Source organism: Mauremys reevesii, linkage group 1 (genome assembly GCF_016161935.1).
Source record: "Mauremys reevesii isolate NIE-2019 linkage group 1, ASM1616193v1, whole genome shotgun sequence".
NCBI classification, from domain to species: Eukaryota; Metazoa; Chordata; order Testudines; family Geoemydidae; genus Mauremys; species Mauremys reevesii.
The window spans coordinates 329,771,065-329,790,504 of NC_052623.1; the positions used below are offsets into that span (position 1 = coordinate 329,771,065).

At 45.6% G+C, this 19,440-nt stretch overlaps 1 protein-coding gene across 2 annotated transcripts in view; it reads right to left on the minus strand.

Annotated features, from left to right (window-relative positions):
- GRAMD4 (GRAM domain containing 4) overlaps positions 1 to 19,440 on the minus strand; it is a 143,732-nt gene that overhangs the window by 81,784 nt on the left and 42,508 nt on the right. For both annotated transcript variants that reach the window (XM_039515366.1, XM_039515376.1), the window contains exon 2: positions 15,150 to 15,360. In XM_039515366.1, the coding sequence (XP_039371300.1) occupies positions 15,150 to 15,360 (211 nt within the window). The remainder of the gene's footprint in view (positions 1 to 15,149; positions 15,361 to 19,440) is intronic.

Sequence of the window (19,440 nt, forward strand, 5' to 3'; positions counted from 1 at the left end):
ACCAACAAGAAGAGTAATCAATTGAGATGAGCTATCATCAGCAGGAGAAAAAAAACTTTTGAAGTGATAATTACGATGACCCATAGAAGGTGTAAGGAGAACTTAACATAGGGAAATAGATTCAATTAGTGTACTGACCCAACCATTCCCAGTCTCTGTTTAAGCCTGAGTTAATTGTATCTAATTTGCATATTAATTTGAGTTCAGCAGTCTCTCTTTGGAGTCTGTTTTTGAAGTTTTTTTGTTGCAAAATTGCCACCTTCAAGTCTGTCACTGAGTGGTTAGAGAGGTTGAAGTGTTCTCCCACTGGTTTTTGAATATTATGATTCCTGATGTTAGATTTGTGTCCATTTATTCTTTTGTGTAGAGACTGTCTGGTTTGGCCAATGTACATGGCAGAGGGGCATTGCTGGCACGATGGCATATATCACGTTGGTAGATGTGCAGGTGAACGAGCCCCTGATGGCGTGGCTGATGTGATTAGGTCCTATGATGGTGTCACTTGAATAGATATGTGGACAGACCTGGGCTTTGTTGCAAGGATAAGTTCCTGGGTTAGTGTTTATGTTGTATGGTGTGCGGTTGCTGGTGAGTATTTGCTTCAGGTTGGGAGGCTGTCTATAAGCGAGGACTGGCCTGTCCCCCAAGATCTGTGAGAGTGAGGGATCATCTTTCAGGATAGGTTGTAGATCTTTGATGATGCGCTTAAGTACTTAGAAGGCCATACTGTCCTTTACAATAAGGCTCCTTTACATCACTTTGGCAACATAAAGAAGCCTTTTTTTACACATTTTTTACACCTGTTTTATAGTCCTGGGGGAATTCACTAAGAACAATGACAACAATTCACTAAGCAGGCAGGCTGCTACATTCTGCTCTGCCTGAGGGAACAGAGCCTGCCCCACACCTACCTCTTCAGAAACACCCCAAAGCCCGGCCCCTCCACACCGAGTATGCCACAATAGTGAGCAAAAGGGACAGAGTCTCTCTCTTTCCCACACACGATTGCCCAGCCCCGACAGTTATGTCTCTACCATCTGCTCTGGGTGCCCAAACCAACCTGCCTGCACTGCCGGGGATGGGGCACATGACCACTCTTGCGGCTTCCATTTGCTTCCCCATCAGGAGTCATTTTTCTGCGGGGAAGCAAAGAAATCTGTGGAGTCCATGAATTCTGCACAAGCGCAGTGAGGCAGAATTCTCCCAGGAGTAAAAGGCAACAGCTTTACTCAAGGCTATATTCCTCCAAAGTCTCATTTCTTACTCATTCATATCGAACATCCAAAGCAGAGATCTTAACCTCATATTTAAAGTAAAGATAAAAGATGTATAAGATGTTGGCCATTGTCCTCACTGACCAGAGCACCTAGGCCTCCTCATTCCCAATCCTGTACTTTAGCTATTATATGAAATAAGAGGCACTGTTGTCTAACTATATCTTAATATGGTGGATATTGTGCACTGTTGGTCAAGGAGGGTAATTTTGGCAGTAATTTTCTGGCTTGATGGTTTGGTTTATGGTAAATGGCACAGGTCAGGCATCTGGTGTTTTTTCTTGCCATGTACTTTTGCACAATGTCTAGGATACCTGCAGTATAAAATACACTTTCTAGAAAGAATAAATCTAAAGGAGTTAAAAATACAAAAAGTTCAGTACAATCAAATTACTATGTACAAAAATGAGCATCTGGACATTTGAGTCTGCAGCTAATTTTGATGACTTAGCCACAGAGAATGAAGAAAACCACAGTTTGATTAACTGGTTTAGGATAAGACAACAGTGTCAGGTGGGGCTTGCAAAACTGCATGGTAAGCTAATGTACTTCGCTTGTTCTATGTATATCTTCTTAGATACTGACATCGTACTTAAATCGGTCTCCTATTTCCTAGGGCAACAACATGTGAGAGGAGTGAGGAGGTAGCATACCAAGCCCTTGGGAAATACCACCACATGTCATTTCAAGGTAAACTACTTGGCCATCCAAAGAGTGGCCTTGGTGATAAAGGGAGGCAAGTGCTGCCCAATACTTCTGACTGGAAGGACAGTGTGTCTGGAACAAAGGACTCTGGAATGTGTTAAAAAAAGAGAAAAGTGAAAGGAAAAGTGGGTAAATTGGAGCCTTTCCTATTTCTCTCAGTTGGTTAAAATCTGCATTTCTGAAGTCCTGTGTCCTTGTTTTGCTGTTCTCATGTCCTCCTTTCCTTAGGATCTTGAATTCTATTAGACCATGATCACTTCCTTCCAAGTTCCCAACCACCTTCATGTTTTCAACTAAGGTGACCAGACAGCAAATGTGAAAAATCGGGACAGGTGATTGGGGGGGGGGGGGGGAAAATAGGACTCTATATAAGAAAAAGACCCGAAAATCAGGACTGTCCCTATAAAATCAGGACATCTGGTCACCCTATTTGCAACTAATCATCCCTGTTTGTCAAAACCAGATCCAAAATGAATGACCCCCTTGTTCCCTACACATGCTAAGAATTTGCAGGACATATATTTTGCTGTAACAATCTTACAACGGATATCAGGGAAGTTAAAATTCCCCATTAATACTAGTACCAGCTCAGGTGTGTCTCAGGTGTGTTAGCTAATCTTGTTATCTCCTTGCAGAATGACTCATCCACTTTCATTATAACATGTGCATTTGCAACTAAACATAGCTTTCATACTAAATATGATACTAATTACCAACCAGGATGGTACACTGTATCCAGACATTTATTTAAGCAATTATGCAGCTTACAACACATTCAGATTCTTGAGTTTCACTTCTATTATCATTTCTTTCTTATTTGATTATGATGATTTTTTATTTTCTATTACAAAGCTCCATTTGGATGGAAGTTGGAATTCAATTAAGGCACAGGAACAGCATTTTAAAGTTGCTTTTCATTAATTAAAATTTAAAGGTGCTGGATACATAAATAAAGTTTATCAAAACATGTTTTGCTTTTAAAACTGATTAAGCGAAGGTTAACTGATTATCTGCAGTTAGTCCATTGATCCTATTATGTCTGGTCACCAAAACCTTCAAGATTTTACAACTAGAAGAACTGATCTTCACAACTTACTTTTATTTATGCCTGGAAAAGGAAACAAGCTTTTCTTTTTCAACCACCAACTGGTTTCTGAACTTTGAATAAACAACTCTCTGAACTGAATGAAATTAAGAAAATAGTCTCTCTTCACTTACAGATGAGACTACTCCTAGGTTGGTGTAGCACTTCAAATTCTGGTTCCAGGTATTTAGCCAGTGAATTCTACCAGTTCAGTGGTCAGACTTTCTTTAAAACTTTGCCAGCAAACCTTTACTGCTTGAATATAATTTTTAAATTTTTCAAATAAATTATAGTAAATGTAGGCCTTAATAGAAGTTGTCATTTCAAAATTAAATGTAAATAGGTTTATTTTTAAAAGATATTTTAAATTAAAATTATTTTTTAAAATTGATTTGTAATCCACCCAATTGCAGTGTATAAGTATCTTCACAAGGAGAAAACACTGGGTACTAAAGGGCTCTTTAACCTAACAGTGAAAGACAAATTGAAATTAGAAATATAGGCCAAAAACTTTAACAGTGAGGATGATTAACTAATAGAACAAAACTACCAAAGGAAGTGGGGGACTGTCTCTTGAGGTCTTCAGATCAAGACAGGAAACCCTTCTGGAAGATGTGCTTTATCCACACTCAAATTATTGGGCTCAATCCAGGGATAAATGGGTGAAATTGAATGGCCTGGTATGTACAGGTAATCAGCAATGTTCCCTCCAATTTTTCCCACCACTGTGCAGAATGAATTCATGTGGTGGGAAGGGCCAAGGGGTTCGGAGTCTGGGTGGGGGCTCAGGGCTGGAGCAGAGGGTTGGGGTATGGGGCAGGGATGAGGGCTTTGGCTGGGGGTGCAGACTGTGTGGTGGGGCCAGGGATATGGGGCTCAGGGCTGGGGCAGAGGGTTGGGGTGCAGGCTCTGGGGTGGGGCTGGGGATAAGGGGTTTGTGGTCCAGATGGGCTTCCCAGACCTATGGTGGGGAGAGAGGACTCCCCACCAGCTCTCTCCCCCAGCAGCAGCACCTGGGCTTGGTGGGGGGTCCCCTCTCCCCACCATGGCAGGTCCAGGCCAGGCTAGATCAAGGCTGGGAGAGGGGCGCCTCTCCCCCAGTTGCGGCAAGTTCCACTCTGGGCTGGGCTGGGGTCGAGGCAGGTCCAGGGCTTGGGGAGAGGCATTAAGTGCACCCCTGAGCTCCTGCACTGCATTTAATGGGCAGGCAGCTTAGTGGGAATTTAGGTAGTCAGACTAGATGATTAACAGTCCCTTTTGGCCTTAAATTCTATATTTTAACTCTTTTACCCGAGGAAAACAAATCGCTAAAATCCCAATTCCTATTAAACAAATGGCACACAGAGTATTTCACATCCTGTATACTTTTTTTTTATTTTCTAACTGAATATTAAATGAACATATTAAAATTAAATTATGTAAGAAAATAGTCTTCTTTACAGACAGCTTAAGTCAAGTTTTAGCCCAAAATAACTTAAAATGTATGAGTTGCTGTGCAGCTGCTGGCTCAATGGATTTAGTGGGAATGGAGCTTTTCACATCCTTTCAACATGGACTATAGTGAGTAATCCTTACTCGAGCAAGTACTCACAGTAGGGAGAACTATGTTCTCTGTTATTTGCAGGATTGGGCACTAGGTCACTGGTTCAAACCCCACCTAGGTAGTAGTGACTGAAAGTCGCCATCTGTGATGATTTAGTGGGCTTATGTATTGGTGGCCTTAGTCCAGTTCTTAGTGGGCAGATGTCCACATCACAAAGCCTGCCAAGCCTTGGGCAAGTTCACAAGGCAAGTACTGAAAGGAGACTGAATTTCCCTTTTGCTCCATTCCATTCAGGTTCATGACACACTACAGAAGTGACTTGCATTTCACTGCCCATGCTGCACTGATTTTATAGTTTTATAGACAAGATGCTATAGTCTACATGGCCATCAATTTGAAATCTTGTACAAACACCAAACTGAGTGTTAAAAAGAAATTCAGAGGCAGAGCAGCAATCCCCTTGGCAAGTTATTTATCTAAGAGAATCGCCAGTAAGTCCTTTTAACTATACTGCATTTGATGCACTGTGGAATTTTCACTGTTGGCAAGGAGAGTTCATCTGCACATCAAGGGAAATAAATGTGGGGCCCAAAAGCACTGCTGAGGACCCCTTGGGGTATGTGCTCAGGCAGATTTCATAAGAGATCAAAATTGTACTTCATTTTTCTGTTCTGCTTGGCTGAAATAACATGCATGATGGCAACAGTTTTACACTCTGTCTTGGCTTTTAATAGCATCATCACCACTGCACAGGTGAAGCAGCAAAAGCAGAAAAAAAATACAGGAAAGTGGAGAAATAAAGACTAAGGACTGGTCTACGCTAGAAAATTAGGCTGATTCAGCTATGTTGCTCAGGGACGTGAAAAATTCATACTCTTGAAAGACATCATTTAACTGACCTTATCCCTGGTGTAGACAGTGCTAAATTGATGGAAGAATTATTCTGTGAACCTAGCAAGTGCCTCTCAGAGAGGTGGATTTTACTACAGCAATGGAAGAACCTCTTGCCACTGTAGCATATCTAGTGTAGATACAATTTTAGGACTATGCAGTCTAACATGTAAACAGGCATATGCAAGATCTAGTGTTCATGTGTACTTTTCATAGTCTCATTCAGTACCTCAGGGAGTCAGTCATGGAGAGTGAAGTAATCCAAGACTTGATCTTCCCACACTACCTCTGTTCCTGAAAGTACCATGAAGAGAGTATATCTTACATTGTTTTACCTAGTAAGTAGCTCGGGGTGGGGGGGGGGGCGCCGCGGAGAGAGAAGAGAGGAAATTCCATATGAGACTGAACCCAGCAATTCATGTTTACTTGAGCTTTGGGTATTGATTTAAACACATTAATGCAGATTCCAAACATATAGCCTTAGAAAAAACACTATTCTTGGGATAGAAGTACTAATATTGCAATAATGCCTGAAGTTTTCAGGCATCAGATACAGTAGAACCTCAGAGTTACGAACTCACTGATCAACCACACCCCTCATTTGGAAGTGGAGGTACACAATCAGGCAAAGAGTCGCCCCATTCTCCCTCCCCCCTCCCCCAAAAAGGCAAATACAGTACAGTACTGTGTTAAACTAATAAAAAAATAAAGGGAAAGTTGGTAAGGAAACTGTTTCTGTTCTTGTATCATTTAAATTAATATGGTTAAAAGCAGCATTTTTCTTCGGCATAGTAGTTTCAAAGCTGTATTAAGTTAATGTTCAGTTGTAAACGTTTGAAAGAACAACCATTAAATTATGTTCAGAGTTACAAACATTTCAGACTTAAACACCAACCTCCATTGCCAAGGCATTAACTCTGATGTTCTACTGTACTCACATTTGGTAACTAATCCCTCCAATTTACAGTCACTGTCCTTAAAACCAGGCACCATATATCTCTATCACTCACTCTCACACACGTGTGTCCACACACACACACCTTGTCAGTTAATAAGAGTTTTGACAGCAGGACCTACATTTTGATTAGCAGTTATACAGCCCCGATCACTGTAGTATCGGAATCTCAAACCATTAATGTACTTACCCTCCACACCCCCATGAGGTAGAGAAAAGACAGTTACCTGTTCTGTAACTGGAGTTCCTCGAGATATGTTGCTCAGGTGTATTCCACAGTAGGTTTGCGTGCCCGCCACGTGTCCCGATGCGGGAAGTTTTTCCCTTAGCAGTACCCATACTGGGGGAGCGCCGCTGCAACCCCTAGAGTGGTGCCTCTATACCACGCTATAAGGAGAGCAGCGCACTCCCCCCACCGGACAACTCCGACAGAGGGGAAGGAGGGCGGGGTGTGGAATAGACAGGAGCAAGACATCTCGAAGAACGCCAGTTACAAAACAGGTAACTGTCCTTTCTTCTTCGAGTGATTGCTCATGTGTATTCCACAGTAGGTGATTCCAAGCTCTCTCTATTGGAGGTGGGTAGGAGTTCACGATAGACCGGGACAGAGTACCGCCCTGCCGAACCTGGCGTCATCCCTAGACTGGGAGACAATCGCGTAATGCGAAGTAAACGCATGAACTGAGGCCCAATTAGCCGCTCTACAAATGTCTTGGATAGGGACATGGGCTACGAAGGCAGCTGATGAGGCCTGAGCCCTCGTTGGGTGTGCCCTAATGATTGATGGCGGGGGAACCCCTGCCAGGTCATAGCACGTAGGTATACACGAGGTAATCCAGCAGGAAAGACGCTGGAGATAGGTTGCCCCTTTACCCGTTCAACCGAGGCAACAAAAAGCTGTGAGGATTTCCGGAACAGTTTGGTCCAATCCAGGTAAAATGCCAGCGCTCTACGTACGTAAATTGAGCATGTGAAGGCGGTGTTCCTCACTGAAGGAATGGGGCTTAGGACAGAGCACGGGGAGAAAGATGCTCTGATCCACATGGAAGGCGGAGACCACCTTCGGGAGGAACACTGGGTGTGGGCGAAGCTGGACCTGATCCCTGTGGAACCCTGGGGTTCCGAGATCAAGGCCCTGAGTTCCAAGACAAGGTGGGCTGACGTGATTGCTACAAGGAAGGCCACCTTCCATGAGAGGTGAGAACAGGAACATGTGGCCAGGGGTTCAAAGGGAGGACCTGTGAGTCATGACAAAACCAAGTTCAGGTCCCATTGTGGCACAGGGGGACTAGCATATGGGAACGAACGGTCAAGGCCCTTCAGGAAGCGGGAGGTCAGAGTGGGAGAAGACTGAGTACCTTTGCACCGGCAGGCAGAAGGCCAATATGGCCGCCAAGTGTACCCTGGCTGAGGCGGGTGCAAGTCCTTGGGCCCCCAGGGACAGGAGGTAGTCCAGGATAAGCTGGAGAGGTGTGGAGAAGGGGGAGACTCCCCACTCACTTGCCCACTTGGAGAACCTAGAACACTTCGCCATGTATGTACGGCGCGTGGACGGCTTCCTGCTTTCCACAAGGACCCATCGTACCTGCTCTGAACACCTGCCCTCCTCCTCGTCTAGCCATGGAGCAACCACGCTGCCAGGTGGAGCGTGACTAGATTGGAATGGAGGAGGCGGCCCCCATCCTGGGAGAGGAGGTCCAGGCAAAGTGGCAGCCTCCTCAGGGGGGCCGCCAAGAGGCAAAGGAGGATCCCGTACCAGTGTTGGCGGGCCCACACCAGGGCTATGAGGATGACTCTCGCCCTGTCTGCTTTTACCTTCTGCAGGACTTTGTCGATAAGGGGGAACGGTGGGAAAGCATAGAGGAGCCGGCCCGACCACCGCAGGAGGAACGCATCGGAGATCACATCCCTCCCCATCCCTCTCGTGGAGCAGAACCGGGGGCAACACCGGTTCTGGCAGGTTGCAAAGAGGTCCACCTGGGGAACTCCCCACTCTTGGAAGAGCCGGTGAGCAACCTCCGAGTGGAGCGACCACTCGTACTGGGGGGAGAACACCCTGCTGAGGCGATCTGCTTGTGTATTGCAGACACCTAGGAGGTGTGCGGCCCTCAGGGAGATATCGTGAGCTATGCAGAATTCCCACAGACTCAGGGCTTCCCAGCAGAGGGCTAGGGAGCGAGTCCTGCCTTGCCTGCCGATGTATTACATGGCGGTGGTGTTGTCTGTGAGGACCCTGATCAGCCTGCCACAAAGGTGTGTGTGAAAGGCCACACACACCAACTGAACTGCCCTGAGCTCTTTGACATTTATGTGAAGGGACAAGTCTGAGATCGACCATGTCCCGTGGGTTTGCATGTTTCCTGTGTGGGCTCCCCAACCCAGGTCCGACGCATCGGTCACCAGGTTGACAGACGGGCTGGCATCCCAAAGGGGAACCCCTTGCAGCATATTGCTCTGGCAAGACCACCACTGAAGGGAAGCCAGTATCAGGGATGGAACCGTGAGAACCTTCTCCAGCCCGTCCTGGGCCTGAGAGGATTGAGAGGCTAGACAGAGTTGGAGGGGCCTCATTCGGAGTCTGGCATGGCGGACCATGTACGTACATGCCGCCATGTGGCCCAGAATTCGAAGGCACGCTCTCACTGTTGTCACCGGGAAAACAGTGACCGAGGTGATGAGATCTCTCAGGGCCTCAAACCTGTCTAGGGGGAGAGGCTGTGGCCCTTGAAGGGTCCAGCAATGGCCTAATGAACTCTATGCACTGAACTGGAACTAAGGTGGATTTGGTCTCGTTCACCACTAGGCCGAGACCGGCACATGTTGAGAGGAGCAGCTCCACGTAGGTCTTTTCCTCTGAACGTGAGTCGCCCTTGAGAAGCCAATCGTCCAGGTATGGGAAGATCTGTACTCCCTCCCACCTGAGGTAGGCCGCTACCACAGCCATACACTTTGTGAAAACCCTGGGTGCTGTGGACAGGCCAAAATGGAAGGACCACAAACTGGTAGTGGTCCAGCCCCACTAGGAAGCGGAGGAAGCGCCTGTGCCCCTCGAAAATATGGATGTGGAAGTACGAGCCCTGGAGGTCCAGGGACGCATACCAGTCCCCCGGGTCCAGGGAGGGGATAATAGAGGCCAGGGACACCATGCAGAACTTGGAGCTGGCCAGAAAACTGTTTAGGCCCCGGAGGTCCAGGATGGGCCTGAGGCCCCTTTTGGCCTTTGGGATCAGGAAGTACCGGGAGTAAAACTTCGCCCTGGAATTCTACTGGTACTCTTTCCACCGCCCCAGATGCAGTAAATGGTCCACCTCGTACCCTAGGAGGTGGGCACGCTCTGGGTCCCCTGGGTTCACCAGGGAAGGCAGATGGTTTGGAGGGGGTGAGGTGAACTGCAACATGTAGCCCTTGGAAATGGTGCTGAGGACCCACTGGTCTGATGTTATATGGCACCACGCCATGCGGGAGGAAGACAAACGATTGCAGAACACAAACGTTATTATTCGGGGGGTCTCCCTGGCAACTGGCCCAGTGCCCTCCTGTAAATAGTCAAAACTGCCTCTTGCCCTTAGAGGGCCCAGGCTGCGGGGTGGAGCGGGACTGTCGCTGAGACTGGCATTTTTGGTCCCTCGGTCTCTTTTACAGGGGCTCATACCAGCTCCTCACAGGTTGAGCCGACGGTTGCGGTTTGGCTTTGTCCTTAGCTGGAAGGACAGAGGCCCAAGTTCTGCAGGGTGGTATGGGAATCCTTCATCCCATGCAGCCTGACATCCATCCGGTCTGCGAAGAGCACTTTCCCATCAAACGGGAGGTCTTGCAAAAGGGATTGGGCCTCCATTGACAGTCCAGACAGGAGGAGCCACAACACCGTGTGCATAGAAATCGCTGAAGCCATCAAGCAGGCTGCAGTGTCAGCTGCGTCCGACTCCGTTTGCAGGGCCGCTTTCACTGCTGCCCCCCCCCCTCTTCTACCAGGGCCTTAAAGTCCTTCCTGTCCCGGTCTGGGAGGAGAGGCTCAAACTTAGGCAGAGACTCCCACAAGTTAAAGTCATACCTGCTTAGCAAGACCTAGTGGTTGGCTACCCTGAGTTGGAAACTTGCTGAGGAATAAATTTTTCTACCAAAGGAGCCCAGTCGTCTGGCATCCTTATTTTTGGGGGTAGGCACGGGCTGGCCTTGTCACTCTCTGTGATTTACCGACTCTACCACAAGCGAGTTAGGGCCGGGTGGGAATAGAGGTACTCATGGTCCTTGGCCAGCACAAAGTACTTCCTTTCAGCCTTCTTGGAGAATGGGCCAGGGAGACAGGAGTTTGCCACAGGGTGTTGGAAATGTTGGCTACATCTTGGTGCAGGGGCAGAGCCACGCAGCCCGGTGCCAAGGAGGACAACACGTTAAAGAGGGAATCGGAAGGGCCCTTCATTGCCTTGGCCTGCAGCTGGAGGCTGGATGCCAACTGATTTAGCAGGTCTTGGTGCGCCTTAAAGTCCTCCTGAGGGACTGATGGCAGGGTGCCATTATGGTGTCATCCAGTGCCAGGGAAAGGGCCGGCACAGAGCCGTGGGCCTCGGCCAGTACTGGGGGGGAGGGGTGTCGAGCCCCAGATCAGAGTCCGGACACGGATTAGCCAACTCGTGGCCTGCCGATCTGTCTCTTAGACAGCCAGACGAGGCTGATGGGCCTGAGACGCTCCGGCGACCGAGTGGGCCTCCATTTGGGCGGCCACAGTGCCCACTGGCACCACTGTCCCTGCCACGGGGCCCCTTGCCACTGACCTGGCTGAGGGCCCGGTAGTGGTAGTTGTCCCAGCTGGGCCGCGCGGTTCGGGGATGGGCGGCTGAGTGCCGAGGTCACTGTCGAGCACACAATCTCACGGGAATGGTATGAGTGGCAGTGCCTGCGATGTCACTTCCCTCGGGACCTGGACCTCGACGTTGAGGACCAGTACCTGCCCCAAGTGATTCTTCGGTACCCATGACGGCAGCGGGAGCTCCGGTGCCAAGTCATCGTGAGGGGAATCCCGAGCACGACGTCTAGTTGAGCGGGAACTGGAACGAGAACCATGATATCTATCCCACCGAGAACAGCTGCGGTAGACACGCTGCAAAGGGAAACGTTCCCGGCACCTCTCTCATGCCTGTGCTCGCTGGCAGGCAGCATAGAGGGTCCCCAAGACTCCCGTGCGGGCGGTGACCAGGATGGCCTGGTCGGTGTCGAGGGAGGGCACAAGCTGCTGGACAATCAGTCACTCGGCGCCGAACAGTGCGGGGAGTGGTCCTCAGAGCAGGAACTGTGACCCGCAGGAGAGGTCTGATGGGCACCCAATGGGGGCTTGCCCCAAGTCCAGGGAGCCGTCATCGGCTGCGCGCCTGGAACCGGCAGACTCAATGTCTTTCGCAGCCTGCATCGCCTCCAGCATCAATGGCATCCATACGGCAGAGATGTGCGGGCAAACGGCGCCGGGCTGCTCTGCTCAACACAAGTCGGAGGCCTTGAGCCTGGGGGGGGGACCGTGGGCTGCCCAACATGGGACCAGCCTCCCCTCTTTCCTTGTCTCGGCGCCACTGAGAGGTAGGGCCCTTTCCCTGTTTCTTGGAGGGGGAGCGGTGCCGGCTGGTAGAGGAACCTCACTATGCGCCGACGATGCGACGGCGGGTGCCGAGTCCGCCCAGCATGCCAGAGTTGGGGCCAACGCTGATTCCATCAGGAGAGCACGGAGTCTAATGTCCTTCTTCTTGGTCCGCGGCTTGAATGACCTGCAGATCTTACAACGTTCACTGATGTGAGTCTCACCCACGCAGCGGAGACACTCAGTGTGCAGGTCACTCCTAGGCATAGAACTGCAACAGGAGTCGCACAACTTGAAGTCTGGGGCACGGGGCATGCCCCGAGCCCACTCTAACAACTGAAGTAATAATACCAGGAACAGTACCACTAAAGTCAAGTAGAAAGGCTGCAGCAGAGCTGGAGCACAAAGTTCCGACCACCTTCACTGGCGGCAAGAAGGAACTGAGGGTGAGGGGAGTGCGCAGCGCCTCTTATGGTGCCTGTATATTGCGCTACTCTAAGGGTCGCAGCAGCCCTCCCCCAGTATGGGTACTGCTAAGGGAAAAACTTCCAGCACCGGTGCACGTGGCAAGCACGCACACCTACTGTGGAATACACATGAGCAATCACTCAAAGAATAATTATTTTATCCCCATTTAACGGTCCAGTACCTTAAAAGCAAAAGGATTTCTTTCCTCCCTGATGAATCTGATTATTTGTCACCAATGACAAACACTACAGACATTCTTATCTCGCTCCAATATAACTGCCACCTTAGGTGCACAGTTTGGAGTTCCATATTAGTCATAAGCAGGGCCAAAAACAAAAGGCTTTTATTTTTTTAACTAGAAACTCTGCTAAACCCTAGAACAGAGGATCTCAAAGTGGGGGTTGAGACCCCTCAGGGGATCGTGAGGTTATTACAGGGAGTCCTGAGCTGTCAGCCTCCACTCCAAACCCCACATTGCCTCCAGCATTTATAATAGTGCTAAAGTTTTTTTAATTCACTGGGGGGGGGGGGTGAAATGGGACACCGACATAAAAGTTTGAGAACCACTGCCCTAGAAGGAAAATCAGAGTAGCCTTCTTGCATTTATATAGTCAGTATGGAAAGAAACACTCTCTTACATAGACCAAATACAGCAAAGTGCCTTTTTTGAGAACACTGAGCTGCCGGAACATAAGCACACACCAGAGTGCTTTACAGCCTAGAAAGTCTAATGGGAAGAGGTCTATTCTTAACTTTATATGCAGAATGACTCAATTCCCTGTATAGAAAAAAAGATAGCCTTTCTGATGTACTTTTCCTGCCCAAAGCAATGCATAGCTATTGATTTCCATGTAATTTAAAGAGGACACAGAACTAAACTCGTGCATAAAACTTTGGGGGAAAATCCACAACCCAAATTCCTGTCTAAATTATGTGACATGCTTTAAAGAAACAGCATGACATCTGGTAGAATATGGTTACTTAAAAGCCAGATAGCTGTGAGTTTATCAACACATTATTATATTTCATCAGCAACATTACATTAAAAATACAAAAATACATGCCTTGCACTGATCAAGCTAACCTGGTTTAACGTAAGGTTGCCAGCAGCCTTTAAGTAAATGGGATAGAGTAGAGATAACCATTGGACATACAGGTACAGCAGGAATTGGTGTGTATGAGCTAGTACACCGACACTGAACTACTGTCCCAGCAAGTAGTTAGAGAGCATCATTTCAAATTTCAGATAACATGTAAGAACAAAGACTCTTGTGAGTACACCCTTCCTAGTAAGAGGCTGTGGGTCTCCACTTCACTCAAGGAAGAGTCCTGCAACTCTGCTACTCTTACACTGGATCCCTAGGTTTCAGCCCCCCTTAGGGTGACCAGACAGCAAATGTGAAAAATCGGGACGGGGAGGTGAAGGGGTAATAGGCGCCTATATAACAAAAAGACCCAAAAATCAGGACTGTCCCTATGAAATCGGGACATCTGGTCACCCTAGCCCCCCCTCCTCCCATATTCACTATGGCTCCTTTAGCAGAGCCAATTTGGCTTGGCTCCCTGCAGGAGTCTTAAAGGAGGGAGGGAGGGAGAGAGAGCACGCATGCTTTGTAACCAGAAAGAATATGCAGCAACACAGTGCTGCCTTTTCAAAACAAAAGGTTTATGTATTATTCAACAGGAATACAGTAGTTAGAGAAACGGATTAAAATAACAAGGCGGCCTAAACACACGCATCTTACCTAAACCTCATGCAAGTTTTGGCTAAGTTCCACTCAGCCTAGAGACCCCTACTCCGGGAGAGAAACAGCCAGCCCCAGCAGCATTCTCTAAGTGTCTGTCAATCTCACCCCCCCTCCCCCCCCCCGCACTGCTTCCTACTCACCCCCATTTCTTGATAGACAAGGATCTTTAATGGTTTACTTCTCTTTGATGCTAGGTTTGGGCCTGGGACAAATAAACCTTTTGACCTAGCAGGAGCCAGGCAGATAGGTATCTCTCAATTAATCCCCCCCCCCCCCAATTGTTCTGCTGCTGTTCTCTCTAGAGGTATCTTCCCATGTCAATGTTTCATGTGTTTTCCCCTAACAACCTCCTGTGATTTAACTTGATGCAGTCAGACAGAACAATATCAAGCAAGTAAATTAAGGGACAAATATATTCACAGAAATACAAAAATCTCCCACATTCTCCACAGTATGTTAGTTTGTTCAGGGAGACTTGGTTAACATTCTGCTACCACTTAACTGCCCCTAAAAATCCGAGCTGACATTGCTAAATATCATTGTCCTTCCTTTCCTGTGCTAACTACATCCATAGACCGACCTATGGGCCCACAAAAGCCAGGGGAAGCAAGAGTGGACAGCATGAATAAAGAAACACCACAGTTGAATACAACTTTATACTTCCATGGCATAGATAGCTGTGGACCATTAGAGTAAATAGGCTTAAAGTCCACAAACAAAAAGGAAGAACTGAAGTGCAGTTACAAAAATATAAGCATGTTCAAAACTGTGCACCTTTTATCTGCGTTCTTAAACCTGAAATATTACTTCAAAAAAAAAAATCAAATCAGGAGAATAGCATTAACAGCTACCATGTTCCATTATTTTTTTTAATCTGATAATAGCTTTAAAAATGTAGCCAGATTGAATACTTACAGGGTCTCTTAGTTCGTCATTCTCTCTGAGTGACGTTCGAGGTATTTTCACTGGGATTTCATCTCCACATTCAGTATCTGAAGCATTTGGAGACTCTGCTAAATCAAGGAACTCATCTCTCTTGTGACCTCTGAACCTTATTTTGTCTAACCTCTTTAGCATGTTCAGCACTGCACTTTTCTGCTTTACCTTAACATGACGGTTAGAGTCTCTGCAAGAAACAAAAGAAAACAATATGCTGAAGATTATTATTAAAACATTTGCAGTATGCCTGAATACAAACATTCTAATTATAAAGAGTGCTTTTAATCATTTTTCAAGTGCTTTCTGGTTAAACAGTTATTTATAGAAGGAAAACTGTAACATGCCTTAGTGTTCAAAGAAGCACTTATTTTCAAGTATGACAATGAGCAGAGACTGTTCTAATGGCTGATAATTGATGGTGACCTTTCCCATCAGGCACCAACCTGCTAACTCAAGGTGACCCGCAAAGAGTTTTGTTTGTTTGTTTCATTCGGACTTTCTGCTTTTTTATTAAATGTCTATTCTGAGGGTAAATTCTCACACACACACACGGACTTCTGCAACATCTAATCAAAAGATATACAACTCCACTGAATAGCTGAGATCACATTTTTCAAGAGACTTACAAATCATAGCACGAACTTGGTAGCTTAGAGGCCAGCACATTGCCAAAGTATTACTCGAGGACTTGCATACATACTGCATAGAATTTACTGAAGAAATCTACTAGACGCCCAACTGAAATCAAAGACCTCATCAAAATTAAGAGTATTCAACAGAAGCAGTGACCTACATTCAATCTGTGCAAGCAGTCATTAGAGCCATCTCCAAAACCACCACTGCTCACTGATCCATACAGAATTCTAGAGAAACAAAGCCTTGCTAAGAGACTTCTTCTCTCTTGCTTCTCTGGGAGCGGGGGGAGGGTAAATTTCTCAAATCATTATTTAAAAAAAAAAAAAAACACTTTATTTCATAAAGAAAAGCACTGAAAAAAATGGATCTGAGCAAGATAGATAGCTAAGAGTTTTCTATAAATGGAATAGTTTGGACACCATATTAACATTTGCAGAATTTGTGAACTCAGTATTTCATCAAAGACAAAGAAGTAAGTTAGTTACCATCCAGCGAATGTCTGTTATATTTTTAAAACACAGGTGGAAAAATTAACGCCTGAGGTTTAACTGCTTTGCCTTCCAGTTTGTAACCAGGCTAAACTTAAACAGGGAAAATCCACCCATTGCACACAAGATATTTTCTTGTGGGGGGGGTGATTTTTGAGGGAGCACAGCTGAATTCTTAAAACAGATTCAATTATTTGAGGCAGAAAAGCATTTGACTTCAAAAGCTTCTTTTGAACAGGATGCAGCTTAACTCACAAAGCCGAAAGCAAGCATATTTTCTGTTTATTAAAAGACAAGTTGGCAGACTTGCTGACCCACTCCTCTTTATATCATACAGAAGCCTGAACGTTCCCTCCCTATCCTCAGGAAAATGAAGCTCCCCCCTTCAAAATCTCCTGTCATGACACACTTCTCATGCACAGTGCCTAATACAAGTTACAGAGTAGCAGCCGTGTTAGTCTGTATCTGCAAAAAGAACAAGAAGCCTTCCTTGCTATCCAATGAGTTTTCCCTTACCTGCCTTGCCTCTGCTGTCACCCTCAGCAATGATACACTGCTTGTTCTATTCTTCTTCAGCCTCATATTCCAATACAATGTTAGATAATATTGGGAATACAGTTCGGAGGAAAAAAAAAAAAGAGTCCAGCAGAGGCCCCTCTTCAAGTTCCAGCAGCCTGAAACAATCCTTTGCTTTCCCAGCATAGCATCTCAGCTAAAAGACAGGTCTCTCCAAAGTAGATGTGAAGTCTTAGACGGTACATCATTTATATCATGGGAAAAGTCCTTTTAGTATGTTCACAAGACTATTGACAAATTAGAGATGTGAATATGAAAGTGACGAAAGTCCCACAGTAACCCCTTTCCATAGCCTACAAGACATTTACCTATTAAGCAAATATGGGGGGAGGGCACAGCAGAGAAGGGATGTGTAAGAAACCCATGTAACAAGCATTAATAACACCATCTGTGATTAAAAACAAGTATTTTCCAAGCTAAGACATACAGGTCAAGAACCTATGCTACACTAGTTTCATGCACGTTTTGATTCATGGCACACAATGAGTTTAAAGACTGAGTTTTAGACAAAAATATTCTTTGCATCTGGTAGTGGCATGACGACAGCTTCCTGTTATTTACATGCAGATTTTTGCATTAGGTATACAATAGAACCTCAGAGTTAGGAGCACCAGAGTTACAAACTGACCAGTCAACTACACACCTCATTTGGAATCAGAATTACCTAATCATGCAGCCGCAGAAACAAAAAAAGCAAATACTATGCAGTACAGTACTGTGTTAAATGGTAAGCTATTAAAAAAATAAAGGGAAAGTTTAAAAAAAGGACATGACAAGGTAAGGAAACTATTTCTGTGCTTATTTCGTTTAAATTAATATGGTTAAAAGGCAGCATTTTTCTTCTGCATAGTAAAGTTTCAAAGCTTTATTAAGTCAATGCTCATTGTAAACATTTGAAAGAACAACCATAATGTTTTGTTCAGCATTGCTAACATTTCAGAGTTACGAACAACCTCCGTTCCCGAGGTGTTTGTATCTCTGAGGTTCCACTCTATTTAAAACATGGTCAGACTGCTTAATTTGCCACTGTAATTGATATGCTCACCTTTAATTGTGTTATTACCACCTGTAGTTTTGAAAATGCAAGACATTTTAAAAGTAAAATACTAACAAACTTGCTCTGCTGATCAAAATAAGTCTTCAATTTAAATTTTAGCTCAAAAATAGGCTACCACAAGATACAATCATAGGCAGGGACCAAAACAGCTCATCAGGCTGATCATTAAAAAGGAAAGGAAATAGTTCTTAGTCATCCTTCCTCTCAATTTTTCAGGAAAGATGTTACTGGTCAGAAGAATGGTTATCTTCAGTTATAAACTGAAAAGGGTAGTAACAATTAAAGCAGCATTTTTTCTAGTACAGGTCTGAAAACTATTGAGAACTTCTAATTTCTGGTTCTGTAATATTGCTTATGGCTACAACCTTCTTCACAATTTATTCCTTTAAGAAAACTATGTTTGCAACACTACTAGGACAAAAGTAAACTCTGTTTTCGTACAAAAGTGCAGCACTATGCATTTTCTGGTTACAACATATCTAGTGTCATAATTCTGCAATTAGCTGCTAAAAAAGTGAAGGCCAACAAACATGGCAACACTTAGGTAGACTCCCCGGATCATCATTATGAATTAGTTTCTCACAGCTTTGGACATCCCAAGCTATAAAATTAAGTAAGCTTCAGACTGAAAACAAGTCTGCTGCTTAACACTTTGGCAATATTTATAAAGATGGGAGCAAAGGTTAGAATTAGATTTACTGGTAAATTACAGCTACATTGCAAACATGCACATTAAACCCCCACCCTGCCCCCAAAAGATTTGCCATGCATGTCCCAATCTCCACTAGCTCAACTGTCAATTTCATACTGCTTCTAGTCATTTTCCTCCACTAGGGAGTGTCAAAATTGACAGCTGGATTATGTATGCATGACTATAGGAAAATAACCCCCTTCTCAAAAAAAAAAAAACCACAAAATAAAAAAACCCACCACAAGCCAGTAGCAAGCCAGAAATATTTGCTAATATTGAGTTTCAGATTTATTAGCTTTAACACAAAAAAAGCCATTCCTACAAACACATTTTGAAAAATAAAGTCCTCAAAACCAAACATGTAGACCAATATTTTCCCTGCAACTATATAGTTTAAACAGCTTCCCTCCCCCCACCCTTCCCTCTTGCGACGTTAATTCTGGTAACAGGAAACAGATTACACTGCCCATCACATTTCCACAGCATGACAAAAGGAGTTAAACTCACAATCCTAGTGGTTTATGAGATTTATGAGCTTAACTATCACATTGTTTTGAAACTGTGTCCATTAGATGTTTTTATTTACATTCTCATGGTCAAGAACAGGGGTTCTCAGACTTTTGTACTGGTGATCCCTTTCACACAGCAAGCCTCTGAGTGCAACCCCCCCTTATACACTAAAAACACTTTTTAATATATTTAACACCATTATAAATGCTGGAGGCAAAGCGGGGTTTGGGGTGGAGGGTGACAGCCCGCGACCACCATGCAATAATCTTGTGACCCCCTGAGGGGTCCTGACCCCCAGTTTGAGATCCC